General features: G+C 54.8%; 1 protein-coding gene across 3 annotated transcripts; it reads left to right on the forward strand.

Annotated features, from left to right (window-relative positions):
- Nucleotides 1–337: 337 nt before the first annotated feature.
- CDK12 (cyclin dependent kinase 12) lies at nt 338–24900 on the forward strand. 3 transcript variants are annotated; one of them, XM_040536534.1, is made up of 14 exons: nt 338–1720; nt 7082–7963; nt 11649–11825; nt 12670–12809; nt 13274–13444; nt 14133–14322; nt 15204–15260; nt 15812–15913; nt 16960–17037; nt 17504–17620; nt 18236–18367; nt 19176–19390; nt 21102–21551; nt 24020–24900. In XM_040536534.1, exons 1-14 carry the CDS (start codon nt 660–662, stop codon nt 24703–24705), a joined length of 4458 nt encoding a protein of 1485 aa, XP_040392468.1. In that variant the 5' UTR covers nt 338–659; the 3' UTR covers nt 24706–24900. The 3 variants fall into 3 exon arrangements, with proteins under 3 accessions (XP_040392468.1, XP_040392469.1, XP_040392470.1); XM_040536535.1 differs by having other exon boundaries at nt 24047–24900; XM_040536536.1 differs by lacking the exon at nt 24020–24900 and adding an exon at nt 22505–22931 and having other exon boundaries at nt 340–1720.
- Nucleotides 24901–25367: the final 467 nt, after the last annotated feature.

A 25367-nucleotide genomic window follows, 5' to 3' on the forward strand; every position in this document is an offset into this window, starting at 1 on the left:
ACGCGGCGCGCGCGTCCCGCTCCTCCCCTCCCCTCCCCTCCCGGAAACCTCGCGGAGCTCGGCTAGAGGACGGCCGCTGGGGGGGGGGGGGGGGAGGGAGGTGTTGCGGGGTTGTTCTCGCGAGAGGTCTCGCGAGCTCTGCCGGGAGTCTCGCGAGAGTTGCCGGGCGCGCCCCCCCCTTCCCCCCCCCCCCCACCCCCCTCCGCCGGAGCCGTTTCGCTTTGGGCCGTGAGCGGGGGGCGGCGGGGCCGGGCCGGGCAGGGCCGCGCGCGGGGCGGGGGCGGCGGGGCCGGGGCCGGTGCTACGGGAGGGGACCGGACCGGGCCGGGCCGGGTCGTGGGGGGGGGGCGAGGGCGAGGCGTGGAGTGAGTGGAGGCAGCGCGGGCCCGGGCCCCGCCTTCCCGGGGCTCCCCCGCGGCGGCGCTGCCGCCCTCCGGGCCTGGGCCCTCCTCGGATGAGGCGCTGAGGCCGGGCCCTTCCCCGCCCCCCCCCCCCCCCCGTCCCCCTTCACGCAGACGGGGCCGCGAGCGGGGGGCCCGGGGCCGCGCATGGTGCGCGGAGGAGCGGCCGCCGGGCGACTTTGAGCTGCCGGGGGGGGGTTCGGGGGCGGCCTCCCCCCCCCCCCCCTTGCCCCCCGGGGCAGCGCGGCCGGGGGAGGGATGCCCAACCCGGAGAGGCACGGCGGCAAGAGGGACGGCGGCGGCGGGGGCGCCTCGCAGCACGGGCCCGGCGGAGGAGGCTCCGGCAGCAAGGAGAGGCACCGGGCGGCCTCCAGGCACAAGAGGCACAAGTCCCGGCACTCCAAGGAGGCGCCGCCGGTGCTGGCGGCGCAGGAGGCGGCGGCGGCCCCGCTGGGAGCCGTGCTGAAGCCGCTGGTGGAGTACGACGACATCAGCTCGGACTCGGACACCTTCTCGGACGATGTGGGCCTCAAGGCGGAGCGCAGGGAGAACGAGGAGAGGAAGGCGGAGAGGAGCGAGAGGGCGCAGAAGCACCGGCACCACCAGCACAAGCGGGTCCGCGAGCTGCTGAAGAGCAAGCAGGCGGAGAGGGAGAGGAAGCTGGAGAAGAGCCTGGAGGCCTCCAGCAGGGCCGGGGCGGCCAAGGACAGGGTGTCGGGGTCCTCCAAGAGGCTCCTGGAAAGCGAGGAGCACCCCAAGGCGCCGTCGTCCAAGAGCGGCAACAAGGAGTCCCGCTCGGGCAAGGCGCACAAGGAGAAGTCCAGGAAGGATCGGGAGCTCAAGTCGAGCCACAAGGAGCGCAGCAAGAGCCACCGCAAGCGGGAGGCTCCCAAAAGCTACAAAACCGCCGACAGCCCCAAGCGGAAATCCAGAAGCCCCCACAGGAAATGGTCGGACAGCCCGAAGCTGGACGACAGCCCCTCGGGAGCCTCCTACATCCAGGAGTACGACCTCAGCCCGCCCCGCTCGCACACGTCCAGCACCTACGAGCCCTACCGCAAGAGCCCCGGCGGCTCGTCGCGCCGGCCGTCCCTCAGCCCGCCCTACAAGGAGCCGGTGGCCTACCAGTCCAACGCCCGCTCGCCCAGCCCCTACAGCCGCCGGCAGAGGTCCGTCAGCCCCTACAACAGGAGGCGCTCCTCCAGCTACGAGCGAGGCAGCGGCTCCTACAGCGGGAGGTCGCCCAGCCCCTACGGCCGCCGGCGCTCCAGCAGCCCCTTCGCCGCCAAGCGCTCCGTCAGCCGAAGCCCCATCGCCAGGTGCGTGCTCTCCGCGCCGCCTGGGGAGCGGGGACGGGGTGGCGGGGGGGCTGGGCTGGCTCCGGGCACGGGGGGAGCGACCCCTTTTTGGTAAGGGGGTGCCCTGTGGGGTGGTAGCGGGTCGGTGACCCGCGTGGAAGGGCTGTGGGGAGGCTCCTCGCGGCGCCCTGCGGAGCGGGGCTTCAGGAAAACCCTCCCCGGCGGGCACCCAGGAGCTCGGGGGTTGAATTCCGTCCCCTCGGGAGGGAGGTGGCCCCCTGCGCACGGCCTCGCGGGCAGCTTTGTGCTCCTGCGGGCACGAGGCGCTCCCCGGCGGAGCTCGGCCGGGGGGGAACGCTCTCACCTCTTCCACCTGTCTCTGGATCCCTCCCTCTGTTTGCCGGGTGTGAAATCGGATCGGGCTCTTCAGGAGGCGGCTTTGTTTCGAGCGGGGTTTGCCCTTTCTGAACTGACTCGGGGGTTTCTCTTCCCCCGAATTAGACGACTCCGTGCAAACTCCATTTTTCCAGCCTAAACTTTATTTTCTCTGCAGCTCGTTGCTCCCGTTCTGAAACTGGGGCATTCGGGGAGCAAGGGTAGGAATCGGCTGATTTTGGCTTAACCGTAATTGTCTTTTTTCTTTAGGCAGCAGTTTGCTGCAGAAGGAAACTGTTTCTCGAAGGCAGCGCCAACTGTTTTATTTCAGGTGTTCGTTAATCTTCCCGTTACCCGCACAAGTACACGGCCTAACGTTTTTTTCTAGCTGCAGATGGTGTTCAGCGAGTTCCCCGTGTCACCACGGGTGCCGCGGCGCTTTGCTGGCGGCTCCATGGCGATTAAGATGTGACCTGGAATGTGAGAGCTTCGAACCGCTCTGCCCCGCGCTGGCTGCGCCGCATCCCCCGCTCCGAACAGGAGCCGGGCCTGGGGGGCTGCCTCCAGCACGTCTCCGATCAGCAGGGTCCCAGAGAGTTTGGGGGGGGGCTTCCAAATTGAGCCTTTCCCCCCGGAACTCTTCTCCTTGCTTCAGGAATACAGCATGCCACGGTGGGAGTGAGCTCCGGGCTTTGTCCTCTCTAAGAGGCGCGTGGTCTCTGGCACCCGGGAGCTGTTTGGTGAAATCTGCCCGCTCTGCTCCGGTTTTGCGTCACGAAATCTGGCTCTGCTTCGGCGGCCTGGGGTTCGGTGCTGTCTCCCCTGCCTCGCTGGTTGCGTGCACCCCGGGAGGCCCCGAGGGACAGCCGGTGTCCGTCTCCTCCCCGCCCCCGGTGCTTTTTGCCCTGGCGGCTCTGCCCGTGCAGGTTGTGTGCTGATGCCTCTGGAGGAGTGAGAGCACGGGAGTAGGAAACGCGCGCGGGCTTCCTGATGGGGTTGCGTTGTGGCACCTGTTAAACGTCCGCGTTCAGCCCCACGCGGGGAGAAAAACCCCGTGGGAACCGAAGGGGTGTGGAAAAGGGGCTCTTTCCTGGGCGTTTCGGTGTCCCGGGCGAACCCGGAGCTTGCTCTCCCCGTAACTGGCGAGTTGAATCTGTCCTGAGGAAACCACGGCACCTCTCCTGGATCTCGGCCGTGGGAGCCACTCAGAAGCACCTCGCGCTGCTCCCCGGGCCGACAAACTCACGTGGGAAACTTTTTAAGGGTGGCTCTGACTCCCTGACAAAGTGCTGGACCCCGAACCAAGAGAGATCCCAAGGCTGCTCGCTCTTTACGCTCGGCCTGTGCTGGGTTCTTTGCACCTCCGCCTTCGGGCGGTGCCCGCCGGCTCTGCTCTGGGCCCGTAACGCACGGTGCCGTCCGTTCTCTCCAGGCACACCCAAAGAAAGACGGGTCGTGCCTTCGGAAACCGCTCCTGAGGTGAATCCCAGCGAAGGGACGGAGGGAATTGATGTGTTTTCCGTATGGTGGGCAAACCCCGCGCTGTAGCTCACGTGTTGGCTTTGCCTCGTCGAGCTCGCAGCCTGCACGGCGAAGCCCTCGGTGCCAGGTCGTGGTCAGACGCCGGCTCCAGAAGCCGAGGGGCAGTAGCAGCGATCGGAGCACCTCCGGTGGCGCGCGCGCGCCGTGAGCACCCGGCTGTGACTGGAGTCCTCCGGGGAGGTGACGCGGGCCTTTCTGGGGCACTGCTTTAGTTCTGCCGGCTGGAGATATATGGTTTTTTTTTGTGTGTGTGTTTAATTTCCACGCCCAAAATGCGGCGTTAGGAAACCGAAGCGAAGTGCTGTGCTGGTTGGAGAAAGCGGCGTTTGCGTTCCAAGCGGCAACGCGGAACAGCTTGCTCTCCGTTTAGGAGGAACGGCGATGGGTCGGTCGGTCGGGAGGGTGTCGGATGTGGCTTGCCGCGCCTTGCGGCCACTGTTGTCGTCGCAGCTAGAACCAGAGGAAGGAATTCCAGATGGGCCGGCTACCTGGAGGTGGGTCGTGCTGTCACCAAGCCCAGCAGCCAGGTGTCGGTGTGGCACGTGCGGCGGGCAGGGGTCGGCGCTGGACAGGGATCGGCGTGGCTCGGGCTCGCGGGGCGTTCGGGAGCCGATGGCAGCTTCTGTCTGTCCGTCTGTCGAGCAGGTAGGGCGCGGGGCGTGCGGTCGGACCGCCCGGGTACCGGTTTGCTCCCCACTGTGCTGTTACAGCTCGTGGCAAGTGAAGTATGGGGGTGTCTGTGGGGCCTGGGGGTCGTGTGGCAGCCCGTCGATGCGGCAGCGTGCTCTGCCAGCTCGCCCGGGGTCACCTCTGCGAGCAGCTCCTCGCCCCGCTCCTTCGCACGGCGCCAGGCCTGGAGGCTTCCAGCGCGCCCTCCTCCCAGGCCTGTCCTAACTCGGATCGTATCAGAGAAATTAACGCTCTTTTAATTGGGGTTTTTAAATGGTTCCCCATCGCTGACAACTTTATGCTCACTCAGTCACGGTCAGCATCTTGCGTTTCTGGTTCCCGGCGTTAGGGAGACAACGAGGTGGTTTTTAACCCCGTTTATCTGGACAAAGATCTGCTTGTGCGACCGAACTGCCCCCCGCCCATCCCTGGTGACTTCAGCGGGCAGTGGAGCTGCAGAGCTCCGGGAGGCGCGGGGGTTACAGGGAACGCGTGAGTGGCTGCAGGTGGAGCCTTGGCGACACCGTTCCGGAGGGCGGGAAGCGGCTTTGAAAAGCAAAATCTGCTCTCGTGCACCTTCCGCGTCCCTGTAACTCTTCTGGAAGGCGCAGCAGTGGTGCAAGAAGTGTTGTGGAAGTGTTGTTGCACTGCAGCAAGCCCAGCCGGGGCTGCTGGTGGTGCAAGAGGCAGGGTCTGTTGTACAACCGCGGGATCGGTGCCTCTGGTAGGGCTGGGAAAGCCAAGGGGCTTCTGGACGCCGTGCCTCTTCCCAGGTCTAACAAAGCCACGAACGCCAAGCTGGAAAATGCGCCTAGGAACAGCGGCTCTGTGTAACGCAGCTGAGGAGAAAAAGGGTGAGCGGTGCCTGGAGGGAGGGAGAAGAGGAGCGGGCCCCGGTGAAACAGCGGCGGACGAGGCGCCGGAAAGGCGCGGAGCCGCCTCCGTGCCGGGGTGGCAGCGGTGCCGGGGCACAGCCCCGTGCCCTGCTGGCGTCCTGTGACAAACGCAGTAGGAATCGTGCTCCTGGAGAGGTTTCCCTTCGGGTGGGCAGAGCGATCTCCTCCAGAGGGAGGCCCCGTGCCCAGCCGCGTCGGTGCGGCCCTAGGGGGTCGGGTGGGTGGGCGAGGGAGCAGGGAGCGGAGCGCCGCCACCTCCTATCCTATCCCGAAAGAACGCGACGGGGAGTGCCGCCCCCAGCACCGCTTGTGGCTGTGGTCAGCTACAACCTGCAGGGCTCCTCAGGAACGTTTCGGCCTGCCCGTGTCTTTGAGCACAGCGAAAACCCAAGGGCAGCTGCAGCTCCTGGCAGCTCTGCGCTGGGATGCGGCAGGTGAGGCGCTGCCCGGGCGGTACGCTGAGCCCGAGACAGTTAATTCATTCTGCAGAAGCCTTGGGAAGGGTCAGGATCCTGAGGCAGCGTTCCCATCGCTGATGAAGGACCACGTACGGTGCTGGTGCTCTGCCCACTGCTCGCCGGAGGCCGGGGGCCCCGCGTGCCGCAGCGAGGGCGCGATGCTCGGGGCGAGGGCGCCAAGGAGCAGGGCTCGGGTCAGCCAGCGGCACGCAGGCACCTCTGCCGGTGCCTGGCAAGGAGCTTTGCGTCGCTCTGAATCAGTTTTCCCACTTACTTGCCAAACTTCTGCTGTCTCAGGATAATGCTGGTTTGTGGAGCGCTTCTCGTTGGTAATTGCGCGGTTCCAGGTGAGCCAGCGTCTGCTGTACTGACACCTGTCCGCAGTGGGGTGCTTTGAGGAGTTCCAGCTACTGCGGAGCTGTGCTTTAAGAGAATTCTGTGCCTTCAGAGCCAGATACGTTCCCAATAGTAAATGATGGAGTAAAAATCAACTTTAAGCAGAGTTCCTTTTACAATATTCGTAGAATCTGGTCTCGAGTCTTTCCTGCCGGCTACCACAACTCCTCAGGCCGCCGAAGCCTGCCCCTCGTGCAGTTTGGTTGCTGCCTCGTACCCTGCAACACCCTCGTTCCTCCCGAGGTGGAGGAAGCCCTTCTGTCTCGTCAGGAGTTTTGCTGTGTACGCTGGCAGCGCCAGTTCCCAGTTCCATTTGACTTTTATCTCGTTTCCCAATCGGTCTTCAGCAGGTTTGAGGTTCCGGCCGTCTCCTGACGGGGTTCACCCCGCGTGCTGTGCGTGCCCTGGTGGTGCGAGGCGCTTCCTGCCTGGCTGCTCTCACCGCCGGGGGTTTCAGTGGGGCTTTCCGTTCTGCACATACACAGGTTAACAAATTCAGAGCCCATTTATCGTGGATGAAGACCGAGACCCTCTGAACATCCCTCAAACAATTAAAATTCTCGGGTTTTCTTCTCCTGGGCCCCAGGATGCGAATCTAAGTTCTGATGGTGGTAAAAGAACCGGGGGAAAATTAGCTTGAAGTGAGACGTGTCCTGAGGCGGCGTTCCCATGAGGGCACGTGTTTTATCTGTTGTTCCCTCTGAAGCTGTACGTAATTACTGCGGGAGACTTGTGCGCTGCCAGCTCACAGCCTTGACTCGGGTTTCTGTTGGGGTCCCCTTTACCTGGGGGCTCCTCCAGTCTTCCTCCTTCACTCGTCTTAACGGCGTGGTTTGTAGGGGCAGGCTTGGTGCTGGGAGCCTGCACGGTGACCTGAAGCTCGTACTCCCGAACTGGTTTGGGTATCTTCGGTCTCCCCTGCCAGGTGTAACGGCCTACCTGACCTAGGAAATAACTTCGCGGTGTTTTCAGAGAGCCGTGGCTGTTGGTGAGTAGCTCGGAGGCTCTGAGATGCTTTTTCATTTATCTCCCTGTTCTGTCCACAGGAAGTCTGTGAAGTCCCGAAGCCGAAGTCCCGGCTATTCAAGACACTCATCTCACAGCAAAAAGCAGAGGTCTGGGTCGCGCAGCCGCCATTCCAGTATATCGCCCACGAGGCTGCCGCTCAACTCCAGCCTGGGGGCAGAGCTCAGCAGGAAGAAGAAGGAACGAGCGGCAGCGGCGGCAGCTGCCGCGAAGGTGGACGGAAAGGAGGCAAAGGGCTCGCCGGTTTTCCTGTCTAGGAAGGAGAACAGCTTAGCTGAACTTAAGGAGTCTGGAACAGAATCCAAAAAGGTCACCAAAACTGTTAAATCTGAAAAATCTTCTTCAGATACAGAGCTAGTTAATTTACCGTGTACAAACGCAGAGACTAAAGCACCTGCAGAGACGACAAAAATCAAGGCAGAGGAGAACTCGGAGAGGAAACATCCTGCTCCAGTCAGAGATTCAAAACAGCCGGGAACAAAAGACTCAAAGCCTGTAGCAGCAGCAGAGGACCTTCGGTCTCCAAAAGAGACGGACACGGCAGAGAAGGAGATCCCACCCCCGCTACCTTCCATAAAATCACCTCCTCCGCCTCTGCCGACAACCACACCGCCACCTCCAACTCCACCGTTGCCACCTTTGCCTCCGTCACCTGCGGTCCCGCCTTTGCCACCATCCCAACAGACTCCTGTTCAGGTCCCTACTTCGGTCCCAACGTCTTTGCCATCTTCTTCCCACCCAAGGACGTCTACTTTATCCTCTCAGGTGAACTCCCAGTCCTCTGTCCAAGTCGCTACAAAACCACAAGTGTCTGTGACGGCTGCTATCCCACACCTGAAAACTTCAACGTTGCCTCCGCTTCCGCTCCCCCCTATTTTAGTTGGGGAAGATGACTTGGATAGGTAAGGTCACAGCGTCCTCGTTGTGTTTGGCAGGTTCGTGGTTCTTCGGGGTGGGCAGACGGTCGCTAGCTCGTCCTGCAGAGTCCGTTGAAGACTGGGCTGCTTGTAAAAATGCCTTGCTGCTGGGCTGGTCCCGCTTCTGGCTCGTCAGCTCTCTGTGCAGCCTTTTGTCATCCTGTGCAGGTAGTTACGTACGGTCACAGTGAAGAAGAGGGGCTTGGCTTCTGTTTTCATGCTGGCTAGCAAAAATTCTGTGACACTTTGTTTATATTTTTTCATAGTGAAACACGGATCTGGAATTATGCGCCCCGTTGCGTTGCAGCCATTTGCACAGACTTGCTTTGAAACTGCTTTTTAACCTGACTTGCCTAAAAGCTGTGCTTAGTAACAGGAAGGAGCTAACAGCTCCGGTGTAGGGGCACGAACCAGAGCTGTGCCTCTTCCAAATTCGTTGAACACGCAGTGCCCCCAGGTAAAGAAATGGCATTGGTTCAGCGTAACTCTCAATTACCTGAGCAGTGATGTATTTGTTAATCACTGGGTAGGCATGGCTTGTTTGAAAACTGAAAAAGTGCACCTAACTTCAGCTTTTTTGTCTTTTTTATATATATATATATATATATTAGTGCCTGAGGGCTAGTCTCTTGAGCTCAGCTGTTAAGCTGTAACGCTCACAGCTGTAACACGCAGGAGAGGAGGGGAACCCTACTGAACACCTGAAGTGGGAGTAGAAAAGAACATTTTTTTTCTTTTGTAGTTGTGAGCATGTGGTGGTTCTGATACTGCTAGGTCGCTACTGGTATTTTTCTGCTCGGGCTGTGGTTCTCCTAACAACTTCTGTCTCTCCAACCACTGCCGAAGATGTATTGGGTGTCTCATTTGTCAGTGCTGTATGATTTTAACGAGGAGGGTGTTACGTGACAGTTAAGATTTGCTTTAATTACCCCGTGGTGTAAGTGAACACAAGTATTCTGATTAATTTCATTGATTTTCGTCGGTCATCCCGGTGTCGGTGTAAATGAGGGTAATGCTGTCACCGCTGTCAACGCAGAAGTTAAACTCGCGCCTGTTCGCGTTGCCCTTCCTCGGCTGTTTAATGCTGCTCAGCTAATACCTGTTTCGTTTAAACGCACCTGTGATGAGCAGTAGCTTTTAATAGGTTACAGACTTTTTCAACTCAAATGCACGCCTCAGCAGGACCCTGCTGCTGTGTTCCCCTGTTTCCAGCCACAGAAATGGTTCTGCGAATTCCGTGTTTTATTCTCAGCCGCTCGCACCTCGAGCGCCTGTTCCCTGCCCAGGTGTGGCTCAGGTTTGTGGAAGCGTGCTTCGTCCCCGCCGCCAGCGTGAACTCGGGAGGGTGGACGATGGCAGGGCTGGCTGTTAGCTTAGGGAAGGGATTCAGGGACTTTTTCCCAGTAAAAGGATGGGGAAACTCCACTTGATCTGCTGAGGCCAGTGGCAGGTGCGTATGGCACCGACCACCGCAGAAGTTCGCTCTTCCTCAGCTTCGTTCTTAGGAGCAGAACTTTTTAGAGCAGCCTCTTGTTTTCACATGCTTGGAGTGGAAAACACCTCCGCTCTGAGGCCCTGGTAAGTGTAGGGTCCAAAAACAAGCTTTGAAGCATCCCAGTACAAAGCGCACCTCCTTCAATTAGAGACTCCCCAGCCTCTCCAGCCTTCCCTGATGCCTGCCGAGCTCGTGAGACTTCCCTGTCCGTGAGCTTCGGGCTGCCCCGCGGTCGGGGTGTGCCGCGGGTCCCCTCGCCTTCCTCCCCTAGCAGGAAGCGGAGCGGCAGGAGGGCAGAGACAAGAACCGGGAGGTACAGACATCATCTGTGGCGTTGCACCAACTCCCTTAGCTTGCACAGGCCTTTGGGAACCTCTGGCTGGCTTCACAGCACTAACAGTTAAAAACATAGACCCGACCGATGGCATCTGTGCTGTCTCGGGGTGGGGAGGACAGGAGGTAGCTTCTGGGAGCCTTTGTTAGGGGGCTGGCTTTTGGACTTTGTCATCTTTATGCTTGGCTAACTCTGAAGGGTCCGTTTAGCCTTCTCGATGCCGGGTGAGAAGCCCGACTGTCCTGGTGGTAATCGAAGTTCCAGCAGCCACCTCGTAGCTCTAAGACGAGCGGCTGTAAACCGCTAACAGAGGGCGTCAGCAAGGGGCTGAGAGCGAGAGAAGGGAGCTGAGGCTGGCCACCAGTGGCTGGAGCCCACGGGCACACCTGCACCCTTCCCAAGGAAGTCTTTTGAAGACATCGATGTTTGTGAGCCTGGAAAGAGGCTGAGATCTTGGCAGGGCCGGAGGGCCTAAGCTTGGCGTGTACCAGTAGGTATTTATATAGTATCAGAAGCAAACAGCTGCCAGTTAGAAGTGGATTAAACGTGAAGTCAGATAAGGAGCTGCCTTCTTGTCACTGCGAACTTCTGTAAGACTGGGCGCTAGGTCGGCGTTGCAAGTGCCCGCGTGAGGGCTGTGACGAGCTGGCTTTCTGGCTGCTGCTCCGCAGAGCCTCCTCCGGGCTTCACCACGGCTCCTGCTTTGAGGTGACCTCCCTGGGCACCTTTCTGCATGCTAAGCGCTCCCAGATAACGGGGAGGGAGCTTCAGTACGCGCAGCTCTCCTGCTCCTGTTGTTTCTCGGATGTTTCTTGATCTTCTTCCTCCTAGCAGCGCCTGCCAGCGAAGGTTTTCCTCTGGAGGCCTGGCTGCTGTGGCTCGTGCTGAGCTCTGCAGCTGCGCGGTGACTTCTGCAGCAGGGGGTGGTCGCTGCCCCGTTCCTGTACAGAACATATCTCAGTGCCTTGCTTTGCCTCGCTTGTACCTTAACTGTATTTCACAAGAGCTTTTCGTGTTAATTGGGCAGTGTCTAGGAGGAAAATCAGACAAATGACCCACTTCCAAGCGTTCGTCTGAGCGGAGATGTCTGCGCTGATGAGCGCTAGACCTGCTGATGCTGGCAAACTGCAACCCCCCCGCTGGCCACCCAAAAAAATGAACCTTGGAAGGTTGCTCATACCTCTCAGTCTTTCTTTGCCTGGTGAAACAGAGTTGCATGTAGAAGAATTCCTGCCAAATCAGACCTAGGAATTCTTCCTGCCATGTACATACACGAGAGATGTACACGGACGAGCTTCTGATGCCATTGATAATATAACTGCAAAAAAAAATAAAAAAAAAGTTCTGGTTTCTCAGCACAAGTTAGAGCTGTGTGTCAGTCCTTGCTAAGAAGTTAAGAGACTCACAGAGGGACGTAGTGCTGGGTTTGTATTTATAGCGATCCGTACCAAGTCATGCATTGAATTTCAGTGCAAAATGGACTAGATAGAGGAAGTAAGGGTCGGAGAGTGGGTGCTGGCTGATAACCTGAGCAGTTGGACAGGAACTTCAGAAGCAGCAGTTATTTGTGCAGATTGAGCAAGTTCTAGCTGCGGAGAGCCGCGTGTTTATTCGAAGATGGTGCGTTCAAATGTAACGCTCGTTTCCTGACTTTTATCATTGTGAAATTTAAGGCTGTTTTCCAGTTTTATACTTGGCTATGCTAAATTTGGCACTTAAATGTGGGCTCCTAGCTTTATGCTCTCCAATAGAGAGCTTTTGTCCTACAGTAGAATTTTTGTTTGTTTGTTAATTGGCTATTAAGTCTGATTCCTGTATTGTATTAACTTTTCGGAGTTTAGTCCAAAAGAGATTCTTCCTCCAAAACCTGTGAAGAAAGATAGAGAGCAGAGACCACGACACTTACTCACGGACCTCCCGCTCCCTCCAGAGCTCCCTGGGGGGGATCCATCTCCTCCCGACTCCCCGGAACCAAAGGCAGCCACACCACCTCAGCAACCCTTCAAGAAGAGACCAAAGTAAGGCTGCCTGTCTTTTTTCAGCTCTTTCTGGTTGTTGGGTTTTGTATTTCTTCAGAGGTGTCAGCCTGGGTTTCCAAAACTTTACGGTAGTGCTGTGGTGCACGCTGAAGCTCCTAGAAGAGCTGACTGTGTGCAGGGCACCCACGACTTCCCTTGGTAGCAAAACTTATGCAACTGTCGAAACAGCGAGCTCCCTTGGTAATTTTTGTACAAGGTGCTAACTGCACTTCGTATATGGAAAGTTGGGTTTTATTTAAAAGAAAAGTTCCAAATAATAATTTCGCCTTACTGTAATGTAAATCTTTGGTATTTGTTAGATAAAGATACGGCTTTGGTTCTTCGAGCTACTCTCTTAAAGTCTGTAATGAGATCTGTGTAGAAATCTGCGTAGTAACCTGCATGCCCCAGGAAGGCTGTAGCAAAGTGGTTCTGCTATCTCAAAGCCTGTGGATTTAAGGCGGCATGCTGTCCGCTTTGCTCGTCTTCTCCACTCTGCTGTGTGCTCCTTATTTCCTCAAGAGGAGAAATGCATTGCTTGTTAGCGATGCGCAGCTGGCAGGTGTGTATCAGAAGCGGGAAGAGCTGATACTGAGAGTGTTCTGGCTGGGGTGCCTCAGTCTCTGGAGTAGGATTACCTCCCTGTATGACAGCACCTGGATCTGGAGTAGCTGAGATCACGTAGCATAATTCATTAAACTCTTAAATGTATGCTCCTGGCGTATGAGAGCACAGACAAATCCTGCTGTTGTTTTTTAGGGCACAGCCCCAAACGGTTGAACGGGGGTGTTTGAGGGGTGAGGTGGAGCACTCAGCTGTCTAACAGCCCTCTTGCCTCTTTCAGAATCTGTTGTCCTCGATATGGGGAAAGGCGGCAGACAGAAAGCGACTGGGGGAAGCGTTGCGTGGACAAGTTTGATATCATCGGGATTATTGGAGAAGGGACGTATGGGCAGGTGTACAAGGCCAAGGACAAGGATACAGGTAAAGGTCATTTCAGGCTCTGAAATGCTGCAGAGTGCCCAGCTGCCCTCTCCGCTCCTGTTATTGTGTATCCAGTGTGCACAACGTGGTGTGTGGTCAAATGGTCGTGGTAGGCACAACCATGGCAGCCACAGACGCCAACTGAAGCCATGCCCCTATCTGGTTTTATTGGAGCAGAGCTTGTGAAAGGGACTGGAGCTGCTTCTGGGGTAATTGAAGTTCACCTGTCTGATTTTTCCACTAAAGCAAACTAAGAGGAGCCCTGGCGTCACCTGCCTTGTGTTGGCGCGATAACTTTTGACAGAGCAGTGCTAGTAAAAAATAGTGGGGTGGTAGCTAAAGCAGCTCCGCTGTGTCTGAGTGGATGTTGGCTGTGTCTGTAGCTATGTTCAACACCCTGCTGGAAACCCAGAGTTGTTAGCAGGGATGTGTGCGGAGGCTTTAACGCTGCCTTGTTCTGGCAGGTGAATTGGTGGCTCTCAAGAAGGTGCGACTGGACAATGAAAAGGAAGGCTTCCCCATCACAGCCATCCGCGAGATCAAAATCCTTCGGCAGCTGATCCATCGCAGTGTTGTTAACATGAAGGAAATTGTCACGGACAAACAAGATGCACTGGATTTCAAGAAGGACAAAGGTAGTATTCGCTGCAGGGTGTGGCTTCAATTAGCCTAAGAGGTGTTGCAATTTCATTTGTTTGTTAGTGTGAAACTAAAAATCCCGATGCTTGTAGATTTCGTTGTTGTTGCATTCCTCCTCAGTGCATGTTTCCAGCAAGTTTGGCGTCCAGATTTGGCCTTACATCAAAGGATAGGTTCTGGTTACTGTGCGTTGTCGCAGTGCAGAGGGAGACACAGGCTTAAAAGGATGCATTGCATTTTTTCCTATAGAGTCAGAGAAGCAATTTTAGAGGGAAAAAAAGCCTATATGGGGTCACTTAGCACTGATTAGTGCTGACAAACTCACCAACAGGGGAAAGCTTTCTGTCCTCTCCCACTGTGGAAGAATGGTGCAACAGCATCCCACCTGCTTTGGTTTGTTTGTGGGCTTCCCCGTCATGAGAGAAGGGGACAACAGAAACACCAGTTTAAGGCGTGCATAGCAGTAGTCTTTTCAACAAAGTAACTTTTAAAAATAAAAAATGCCTGGATAAACATGACTGTTTCAAAGGTGACTGATTTGTTCAGAATTTGGACATTCGGATTTCAGATGTTCGGCTTGAACACACAAAGAAAAGAGTGTTTCAACAACTGAATGTACTTTCATTCTTTTTTCTTCCTTGGTCTCTCCTCTCTTGTCTTAATTATTCCTCTTTATTTTACCAGGTGCCTTTTACCTTGTGTTTGAGTACATGGACCATGACCTAATGGGGCTGCTAGAATCTGGCTTGGTACATTTCTCAGAGGACCATATCAAGTCTTTCATGAAACAGTTAATGGAAGGTCTGGATTACTGTCACAAAAAGAATTTCCTTCACCGGGATATTAAGTGCTCCAACATCTTACTGAACAACAGGTAACCTGGCAGTCGACACAGTTCTTTCCAAGTTCCTTTCCCTGCATTCTCCCTGGGTTCAGCTGAAAGCACTCAGTGGTTGTCTTCACCTTGAGTAAGCTTAGGAATAGGAGGTGTTGAACCCCTGTAAGAATAAAGTCCTGCATGTTTCCACCAGCAACGTGACAGACGATTGAAATTAAGTGTTAGCTTTCCTGGGTGCTGCAGCTGGCTGGGAACACAGCTCCTTCTGCAAGGGGGAACAGCCCTAAGAGCCTTCTGTGTAACGTGCTGTCAGTAGCAGTCTCTCCACATGAGACCCTCTGCTAACTGTTTGGCAGCTTCTTGTAGTTAACTTTTTGTGTTAGCTTAAATTGGATCTCCCTGTGCCCTTGGTCTCCATGGCATTTTGGCAGAAATACCGTTTATTGGAAGTGCTGGTATGCAGGGAAACCATTGAGGGTTAAGGTCAAAAGCAGCAGCTCTCCCTGAATTCTCTCTTCTCCAGATAGTGCTTGGCAGTAACATGGTTCGTTGCAGAATACATCACAGTTATTCATTTGCTGTTAATTTTCAAGTTGTGGTCTGGATACCCTTAAGAAAACTTTGAACCTGTGAGAATGATACTGCACGTAACAGCATCCACAGGTCTGGTTGTCATATAGAAGTTTCTGAGACATTGGTCTGTTGGGATGGTGAGAGAAATAGGACTGAATTAGTACTTTATTTCTTTTAAGCATTAAATGGCGTCTGAAAAACTAAGACTGATAGAGCCAGAAGTAATTACTGCAAACGCTGCTTGACTAGGCCTTTCTGCTACATGGAGGGATTTCCTTCCCTTTTACTGCTTGCAGCACGTGAGCCCAGCTCAGTTCAAACCAGTGAATGTTTTTGTCTTTCAGTGGGCAAATCAAACTTGCAGATTTTGGACTCGCCCGACTCTACAGCTCGGAGGAGAGGTGAGGCTGGGGGTAGAGGAGAAGGGAAATGACTTACCTAGGTGGGATGAGTTCCTTTGTTTTTGATACCCGCGTAGTCCCTTCACTTGGAAGTCCTGGCATTGCCTGAGAAATGATTTCCAGCGTGGTGTAAGTGGTGTACTGCAGTTCCAGCTGTCAGGAGAAAATCCTCCTGGCTGGTGTTAATAGCCTCCCATTAGACAGACACACCCATGAGGAACTGAAACATCTCTGCCTGCCATGGACCACATTTTGCTGTGAGCTGTTGAGGTCGGTCACTATTCAGTTGCGGCAGCATGCTGCTGCCTCTTGCAGGTCAGGATTTTTCAGTCTTGAGTACCTACAACCCGCTGTCTGGTGCGTTTAGGCAAGATTATAAAAGCTGCAATATCTCAGCAGCTCTGTTTAACTCAGGTGCTGTGAAAGTCTAGGCACTTGAAGGCCCACTGCTTCTACTTACATGCCTAACTCCATGCTTTGGAATTAATAATTACCCTTTGTAAGGATTTTACGGTTCTTGATGTCAATTTACGTTTGTGTTTCCATTCCAGCCGTCCATACACAAATAAAGTCATTACGTTATGGTATCGACCTCCAGAATTGCTGCTAGGTGAGGAGCGTTACACGCCGGCCATAGATGTGTGGAGCTGTGGGTAAGTGCCTGGTTTGTATCTTCTGTCCTCTTTGGGCTGGGAACATCATGTGAATGGAGTAGTTCTGATGGAAGGTAGCCTCTGACTTGTGCTAATCTCTGAAAATATCTGTGACAGCACTCTGCCTAGCTGGAATAGTATAGGAATACTTCCAAAATTCTGTGCTTTAAGTAAATAGGTGGCTGTCACCTAACTAAAGCTATCTTTGGGCAGTTCAGCCGCAAAGATAAAAACTCTTCCAAGTGATTCAGAACCAAAATCTTGAGGATTCAACATTTAGAAGTGGGACTGGATTTCCTGAAGTGTGTGCATCCCATTGTGATATACACGGGTAAACTTTTAGTGGAGCTTAGTACGCAAACAACAAAGGCATTGTAAAAGGCAGGCCCTCCTAATTACTTCTGGAAACTTTCGCCATGAAGTCCCGTTGCTATTCGCAGTCCTGTGCCAAATGAGTGGGGTCAGCCCAGCGCCAGCAGACAGGTGCCGCTATCAGTCTGCTGCTATATTTGGCACTGATTGTCATTCCTACCAGAAGGCTTCAGGGTAGATGTTAAGGACTGACTGAGCCAGAGCTGTCCCCACTCCTTCTTTTCTTTCCCTTCCAGCTGTACAAGTGTTGTGTGTGCATTCTGTGTCTGTATTCTGTGCTTGGCCATGACAAACAGCAGGCTCCTGGCAGCTGAGGATATTTGGGCCCGCGGATATCCCCCAAATTGTGGCAGTAAAGTTGGAAGGATAATTGGGCTGAACCTGGAGGATAAAGATGCCTGTCTGTTTTTCTTATTGAGCTATTGGCACATCCTACTTTCCCTGCAAAGAGTTAGTGTGAAGCCCATGACGTGTTAACCAGACTAGTGAGTGTTATTTCCCAGCTGCGTGGAATTGGTGACTGTACACGTAGGTTAGTTTGTCAGTCCTCAACTACAAGCCCCGATGCAAATAACTCTCCTTAGGCAAACCTGCTGCTGAACAGAAATGCTGCAGTGTTCAAACGATCATCCCAAGGGTTTGCTGGTGTGACCTCTTGCTTTTCCTCTTTCCAGCTGTATCCTCGGGGAACTGTTTACAAAGAAGCCTATTTTTCAAGCCAATCTGGAACTGGCTCAGCTTGAATTAATCAGGTAAAGCATTGCACATGCATGCCTATGAGAAGAGGTACTGCAGAAACTGCTCGTGCACATAGTCACTGTATTATAAGAGCCCTCTTTCTTTAATCTGCCTGCAAAATAGGATCAGTAAATGACTGTAACTGCAAATGTGAATAGTTAAGCATCTAGGTGTCCATACCTACTATCAAGTGTGTGGCCACTAATGTATGCACCCTCAGTGATCTTTGCTGTAGTTAGATGAGCGCAAAAATCATGACCTTAAATTACATCTCACACTGAAAATTCATTTTGTTGGATGGCTTATAAACTCAGGTAAGCATTTTTCCTCTTCCTGATTCCATCTTTTTAACCTGTCGTTTACCTATGCTGTCGGTATGCTGAGCTGCTTAGAAAGGAAATGTCTTCACTTGATTCAGTGACGCTTCTGCTTCTTGCTGCGTTTCACCTGCTGATTTTACTCTGCTTCTCTGCTTCTCAGCCGCCTCTGTGGGAGCCCCTGTCCAGCAGTGTGGCCAGATGTCATCAAGTTGCCCTACTTCAACACTATGAAACCCAAGAAGCAATACCGAAGGCGCCTGCGTGAGGAGTTCTCCTTGTAAGTTTCCACTGAGGAGAGGATAAGCGGCCGTGTGGGGGTTACGGCCGCCTATTACCTTGTGGGACAGATCCATCCCTCGGCTGTAGTGTACCTGGCAGGGTGCAGCCGTGCTTCCCATGCTTCTCCTGTGTCCTCAGGCAGCCATGAGGGTTTCTTCCACCTGTGGAAGGCTGGAAGGGGCTCACTGTCCACTAAATAGCTGATCTGCCACACGTGCTTTCCAGAGGGAATCCCTGCCTCTGTGCACGTGGGACACTTTGAGCTGGGTCTTGCCTTGTCGGTCTGTATCTGAAAGGCACGCCTGGCAGCGTGACATCCTCCCAGTGCTGAGGCTGTGTGTGACTTCAGAGATGTGCTCTCTGGGGGGAGAGGATAATTGCGTGATAAGCTTGTGGGACTTGTGGCAGGACCGCTCTTCTTAAATGGGGAAAAAAATAGACTAAAAATATTGTGGATCTGTTTCCTGTCGTGATGTCTTTGAGCTGTGCATCCCTTAGTAATAAATTCTGAGTGTACAGACTTCTCCTGGGCGTGAGGTGGCTCTCTGAAAGCTGGCAGCTCCCCCAGTTCAGAACAACCCCTTAACTCAGCCGTGTTTCCAACTCTGTGCAGCATTCCTTCGTCTGCTCTCGACCTGCTGGACCACATGCTGACGCTAGACCCTGGCAAGCGCTGCACAGCAGAACAGGCCCTGCAGAGTGACTTCCTTAAGGACGTTGACCTGAGCAAAATGGCCCCTCCAGAGTAAGTTCCAGCTGGCATCCTCCCCGGTGGTGGGCTCTGCTGAGTTTTGGGAAGGAATCACTGACTTGGCCTTTTTGTTTTTTTTCCGTCAGAATTAAGTTAGGATTTCTGGATTTGTTTCTCAGCTCTGCCCCTGGATGTGGATATGGCTGAGCAGATAGCTCTTGTCGTCTCTTCATTTTTGCCTGGAACTGGGGCTGGTTTTATAAAGCTCAACGTAATGCTCATAAGGTGCTCTAAAACTTGGGAGACATGAGAGCAGCACATAGTAAACCCCTGTCCTCTGTGCCATCGAGGACTGGCCAGGCCGTGTTTATCCAGGCCTTGTTCATACGGCTTGTTAGTTGGCTAGAAGAGCGAACACTGCTCAGCAGCCGCTGTTTGCAGCTCTTTTCTCCCACCCCAATCAGGCAGACTATAAAATTCTGCTCTCGCTACTTTGCATGCGAGTACAGCAAGTAGCTTCTGAGGTTCCCCTTCCTTCAGGGTTATTAAAATGAGTTGCTTTCTAAAGCCACTGTGCTCACAAAGCTGGGTGTAAGTTTGCTTGTGATGGGTGTGTGTGTACTGTAGCGAACCCAGTCCATTCAGGAGTGCGACCTCAGTGCAGATTACGTGATTCACAGGAAATCGAGCTGCCTTTCCTGGTTCTAGCACTCACCCCTTCTGGGTTTAATAGTAGAGCTGCAGTTAGAGGAACATCCATGCTTCTCTGATGGCACTAATAATTTTCTGTGGTCTTCAAACGTGGTTTGTTTTTTTATTTTGGTGCCACGTTTCTTACCTGCCAAGTCTTGTTCTCTTCCAGCCTTCCCCACTGGCAGGACTGCCACGAGCTGTGGAGCAAGAAGCGACGGCGGCAGCGGCAGAGCGGGATTGCAGTGGAGGAGCCACCATTATCAAAAGTTTCTCGGAAAGAAACTACCTCTGTTACAAGCACAGACACTGTCAAAAACAACAGCAGTCCTGTGCACTCACAGCCTGCCCAGCTCAAAACAGAGCCTGGCGTTGGAGATGCAGTAGGTCAGTGCCTCGTCTGGCCTGTGAAGGGCTCCTCTTGATCTGTTGCCTTCCCTCTGTCTGCAGTTTCCCCTGGATGTGGGGTGCTTGCATCTCTTCATGCCAGTCTGATTCTTTCACCTACATTTCTACACAAGGGGCATTCCAGAATCTTCCTGGTTTTTTTTTTTTTGTCTGCTGTGAAAACTGTTGGCTACAGAGCATTCTGGCTGGTCTTCAGAAGTCAGAGTTATATTATCGGCTCCTAAGCACGCTTTAACAAAGAATAATGTGAGGAATCCTAGAGTTGCTTCAGCCAGCAAAGTAACAGATAACAGGCTGGCAGGAGCAGCCATCTAAAGAGCGTGCAAATGAACTGGAGTTTGATCCTGCTGATCAAATTGTATAAAGATTAGGCATGGGAGATAACAGGCTAGGGGTTGGTGGGCAAAAATGTATATTATTGAGCATTATTCCTTAGAGAAAAGATCCTCTGGTCTTAAAAGACTCCCAGGACAGGGACTTGTGCACTGTACCAAAATGCATTCAACCTTCTGGTGTCCCAAAAATAGTTGGAGGGGGGAGGTATGTTGATTCCCGGGAGTGTAGAGATACGCAGAGCTGCCCAGACCATTCCGATTGTTCTCTGGAAGCCTGAGGAAAACCCATATGCGGGCTGAGGATTCCTTTGTGTCAAATGTTGAACAGACAAGTAGCAAGGAAGACGGTTCTTGCTCGAGGGAACGCACGACCCATGTGTTCGCTGAAACCTGGCAGATGGACAAAAGGTGCTGCTTGGGTTAACAGAGAGAGGAGCGAGTGTCAGGGCATCGGTTGTGTACCAGTAAGGGAAGCCGAATTTGTACGGGAAGATTAATTTTAAGCTTCTAAAACCAAACCAGCGCGCCGTGCTTGCCAAGGAGCTTGGCTTGCAAGGTCAGTGTGAAAGGGCCACCCGTGCCACTCAGAGGGCTCTGGCCCTGCGTGGTGCAGAGGGAGGCGATGCCATTTAAAGGAGGCATTTCAGACAAACTCACAGGTCAGGACGGGGCCCTCTGATCCCAGGCCAGCTTTTTGTGAGGAATTGCTTTCAGCTTGACCTAATTTATTTGGCCGCATCAGCGGAACACGCCCATCTTCCATCCCAAATAGCAGCTTAGCCCTGTCCCAGGAAACCTGCTTTCTAGTGCAGGAGGGAGTGCTCCTGGGCCACGGGGCGCTGCAGGGGCCTCGGGAGGAGCTGACTGCTCTCTCTTGCTGCTCTGATCACCACTGAAACGGGCTCAGGTCTCCATCACGCATCTGAGGCTCGCTGCCACGACCAGGGGTGTAGTTGCTGTGATTTTGGGATGACCTCGGTTAGTTAACGGCCCCACGGGGGGCAGGTTTGGCTGAGCTGATTTTAACAAGCAGCCGTGCGTGGTTCTGGTAGGTTTGGGCGGGCAGCGGCAAAGCCTCCCTCTTCCTAACAGAGCAGAGCTGCAGCCGTGGGTGAGTGCAGTGTGTGAGCAGTGCCACGGGGTGCTGCTGCAGTGCCGTTCTGAGCTGATCGCAGGCTGGAGGGGGCAAGCTGATGGGGAAATCTGAGCAAACAATCTCACGGGCTCCAGAAAGAGGATTCCACGCCTTCCCCAGGCCCACGGAGAAGGTGTTGGCTGGTGCAGTGCCACGATTACTGACTGGTGAGACGTAGCTTCCCCTGACCTTTCTGTGATGCTTCTTGTGTTTCCTGCAGGCCTTGGAGACATCACCCAGCAGCTGAATCAGAGCGAGCTGGCTGTTTTACTGAACTTGCTGCAGAGCCAGACTGATCTGAGCGTCCCCCAGATGGCCCAGCTGTTAAACGTACACTCGAACCCGGAGATGCAGCAGCAGCTGGAGGCTCTCAACCAGTCCATCAACGCTCTGACGGAAGCCACCACGCAGCAGCAGGAGTCTCAGGCGGCAGCAGCAGCAGAGGAAGCCATAGAAGAGCCACCCACGGAGGCCCAGCCACTGGAGGAGCAGGTGACTCCAGAAGCAGCCGGTGCTCAGGGAGATATGCAGAACGTGCTGGCCGTTCTGCTCAGCCAGCTGATGAAGAGCCAGGAGCCTGTTATAACCCTGGAGGAGAGCAACGGGGAGAAAAGCAGCGAGCAGCGGGGGCCAAGGAAAACCCCTACAATGCATCCGGAGGAAAGTACAGGTAAATACTCATGACCGTAGCCTGTGCATCTGGGATGCCATTCACTTGTTTGAACAATTAGAGCCTTCCATACGAGTGCCTGTAGTTTAACTGCCCGGGAGGAACCGAGATGTTTGGAGAGTTGTGTCAGAGGGAGGCTCGTGAAGCGGGGCAGGGGGGTGAGGATGGGAGGAGCTGGGGGCTAGGATGTGGTGGTCAAGCGCTAGATTTCCAAAGAAAGCCACTGACCCACTCCCTGCGGTAAGCACAGGACTGTTCAGGAGGTTTATAACAACTGCAAAGAGCCAAAACGCACACTTACCAGTCTGCTTCAGATCTCCAAAACACGAAAACCCATAATACTCCACTGCGAGTGGGTCAGTGAAGATTAAAGGCTTTGCTTTTTCCCTAAAAAAAAACAAAATGAAAGGGGGAACTTGTGGCGGGTCAGTTCTTCCTCTGATACTCCTAGCAGCTGCTAGTCTGCACCCTGTCATTAGTTGCTGTTATTTCACACTGGGCTTACACACTCAGGTAGGGTTTTTTGCACAGGGCGTTGGATCTGCAGCTGTGCGGATTTCCCTGTCTTATTTATCCCAACTATTTTTTCACCGTCCCCTTCCTACTTGCCTGCCCACTCAAGAAACAAACAGAAAAAAAGCGCAGAGAGGATTGTAAATATCATGAGAACTGAAACATTGGAGGGCGCTGAAACGGAAGGCTAGTAGCAGTTCTGCACACGAACTGTGCATCCGGCTTCAGCGTGCCTGGTCCGTACGTCCTAGTCTGACTTTTACAAGCACTGAAATTCAGCAACTTCTGAGGTTGAGCCGCACGGCTGGTTCTTGTAGAGCGAGTAAGAGGCATGTTTAAAGACCTACTGTATCAGTGATCTCTTGGATTTCCTTTTCAGAGGTGAGTGTAAATGTCTCCATGTCTTTTTTTTTTTTTCTGTTGATTTTTTGAATTATTAGCAACATCCTGTGACGACCTCACCAAATTCTAGAAGCGCCTCCTGAGTATGTCTCAGACTCTCCAGGGAGCCTCTTTTGGCCCGATACACAACTCCTCTGCAATGTAGCTGAACGTGCTGTGTTCTCGTGCCTTCAACACACCCGCCCACCACAAGCCAGTTGTGATCGTGCTTTTTTTTTTTTTTTGCCCTAGTACTGGAAGATAATTAGGTTATTGTAGAGCAGATTCAATTAAATAACATTGTTCTCTGTTTATAATTATTTTAAATGCTATGCTGTCCCCAAATCAGCTTGGCTTTAAAATTACCTGAAGATTGTTTTCTGGATTTAAATACAATCTAGTTTTAAAGTGGACTGACGGATACGGGTGGAGGGGTGGTCCTGGAAGACTACTGGTTTTCACAATAAAGTTTGACCTTTTTAATAACCACTTTTGCAAATGATTTGAGGATCTGATTCGAGTCAGGCGTTCGTGGCCTCTTACGTCATCGCCAGTAATAGCTTTAATCACCACGTAGCCGATCCTGGTGGTGAGTGAGACGCAGGCAGTGCAGGGCTCAGGACCGGGGCGAGCGTCCTGCGGGCGGCTGCCTCGGCAGGATAGGGCCCGAGCTCTGCTCTGGGCTCCTCGCACCGCCTCACCCGGCTGCTTTGTTCTCCTGCCGGCTCAGGAAGGCGAAGCAGCAGGATCGTGGTGGGGGCGTGCTAGGAGGGTGCTTTTGTTCTTGCCAGGAGGGATCCTTTGGATCCAGGAGTGCTTGTTGCTTCGGGTCTGAGCGGGGAGGGGGGAAAGGGGACGGGCTTTCACGTGTGGCAGGGCAGCCTGTGCTGTGCAAATGGTTGGGGGTTGAGATTGTTTGGGGCTGTACGCTGGAGAAGTACTCCGTAATACTTCTTAGAAGGGTCGGGGGGGAGGCAAAGCCGGGAAGCCCCTGGTAAGGAGCCCTGGAGGCAGAGAGGGGACACGGCCGGGGACGCAGCTGGGGGTAGCTGTCCCCTTCCCATCAGTGTTGGGCGCAGTCAGGAGCTGGTGCTGGGGCGTGGGATGGGGTCGGGGCTGGGTTTGGGGCTGTTTTTTGGGCTGGGTTTTGTTCTAAACCCTTTACCAGCACGGTGGCACGCAGTCAGGCACCCGGCTGCCAGCGAGCGTGTCACTGGTGTCCCTGTGGGCAGGAGGCCCTGCTTTCACGGAGCACGGGCTGTCTGTGGCTCACATCTGTCTCCCTCCCTGCCTTAGCCTTTGATCCGGGAGCAGGAATTCCCTCTGCGGGTGCCCAGGTGTTAGGGCAGCTGCTGCTGACTGGGTGGGAGCGCGGGGGAGCCGTTTACGGATGTGTGCGCTGGGCTTGCAGCGAGTGCCAGCCCCTAAAATCCTCCGCCTCTCTTCCAGCGCATCCTGGAGAGCGGGCTGGCGTGGTAGGGCTCTTTGCTTTTATGTTTGTTTTGGTAGAAATGTATTTATATCTGCTCGCGTGCTTTTTAAGACGGTGTTTAAAAGGAGTAACCCTTCCACAGCATGTCCTCCTCGCATTCTCCCACCAGAGAAGAGGCCCCCCGAGCCCCCCGGACCGCCGCCGCCGCCGCCTCTCTCCGAAGGAGACCTCTCCAGCGCAGCGCCGGAGCTGAACCCAGCCGTGACGGCTGCTCTGCTGCAGCTTTTTTCCCAGCAAGAGGCAGAGTCGCAGAGCCACGCGGCGCACGAGCACCAGGCCTCCAGGTCCGCGGACTACGTCAGGTCCCACTCGTCCAGGACTTACAGCGCCGAGGGCTCCGAGGGGGGATTCGGGGCCGAGGAGCTGAACTCTGGCCAGACGCTGCTGGACCCCTCTGCCCAGCCTCTGGGGAAAAGCAGGACCTTCTTGGGCTCCGTGAGCCACCTCGGGGAGACGAGCAGTTACCAGGGCATGGGCTCTGTCCAGTTCCCAGGGGACCAGGACCTCCGCTTCGCACGAGTCCCCGTAGCCATACACTCGGTCGGGCAGTCCTTCACCAAAACCGAGGGGAGCAACAACACGCTGGTGCACCCGGAGGCCAAAATCCAAAACTACGGCGAGCTGGGCGCGGGGACGGCCGCTGCCAGCGGGGCAGGAACCGGCCACGCCTGGGGTGCCCCGACCCAGGCTGCGCCCTACGGGAAGGCTTACCGCGGGCCGAGCCGAGTGCCTCCGCGCGGGGGACGGGGCCGAGGGGTTCCCTACTGATCCCTGTCCTCTGCCGTCGCCTCTCCCTGCCTCGCCTCGCGCCCGTTAGTGACAGGGTTTGGGCCAGAGCGAGGGCTGGGCCGCGCTCAGCTGCTGCCACGCTCCCCGTTGCGTTCCTCGCCGCGGCGCCCCGCCACGTACTGTGCTCCCGGCTCGGGGGGCGCGCTGGAAAAACCTCTCGTGCTTGGGTAGCGACAAAAAAACACGGTGAGCTCTCTGCCCTGAGCCAGCGGGGGGTGGGGGGTGGGGGGGAGCTGTTGGAAAAAAAGGAGGAATGGAACAAACCAGCCGCAGTGCAGGAATGAAATAAAGAAAATTCGCAAGCTGGGCTGCAGCGCTTCTCGGAGGGAGAAGCGGGGGGCAGGTAGGGCTGAGGGAGAGCCTGCTTCCCAAAGCGATGTTTTCAATCCCCTTTATAAAAAAAAAAATGGAATAAATAAATGGAAATATATCTCTGCAGGGACACTGGGCTCAGTTGTCTTGGCTGTGGACAGCCAGGACGTGGCACTGGCTTCTACTCAGACTTCCCCACACCGCTTCCTTCCCACGCAGCGCCCGCCGGCCCCTTCCTCGCTCGATTCCACGTTGAGTTTCCGACCCCGGCCACGTCTCCCCCCCTGCCGTGGCTCTGGGGCGCTTCTCTTCTGACAGTAGCCTTAGAA

This window comes from Cygnus olor, chromosome 25 (genome assembly GCF_009769625.2).
Source record: "Cygnus olor isolate bCygOlo1 chromosome 25, bCygOlo1.pri.v2, whole genome shotgun sequence".
Taxonomy (NCBI): domain Eukaryota; kingdom Metazoa; phylum Chordata; class Aves; order Anseriformes; family Anatidae; genus Cygnus; species Cygnus olor.

Coding starts and splice junctions, on each gene's coding strand:
- CDK12 (XM_040536534.1), top strand. CDS start 660: ATGCCCAACCCGGAGAGGCACGGCGGCAAGAGGGACGGCGGCGGCGGG. Junction 11,826..12,669: donor CCCTTCAAGAAGAGACCAAA/GTAAGGCTGCCT, acceptor TGCCTCTTTCAG/AATCTGTTGTCCTCGATATG. Junction 17,621..18,235: donor CTGCGTGAGGAGTTCTCCTT/GTAAGTTTCCAC, acceptor AACTCTGTGCAG/CATTCCTTCGTCTGCTCTCG.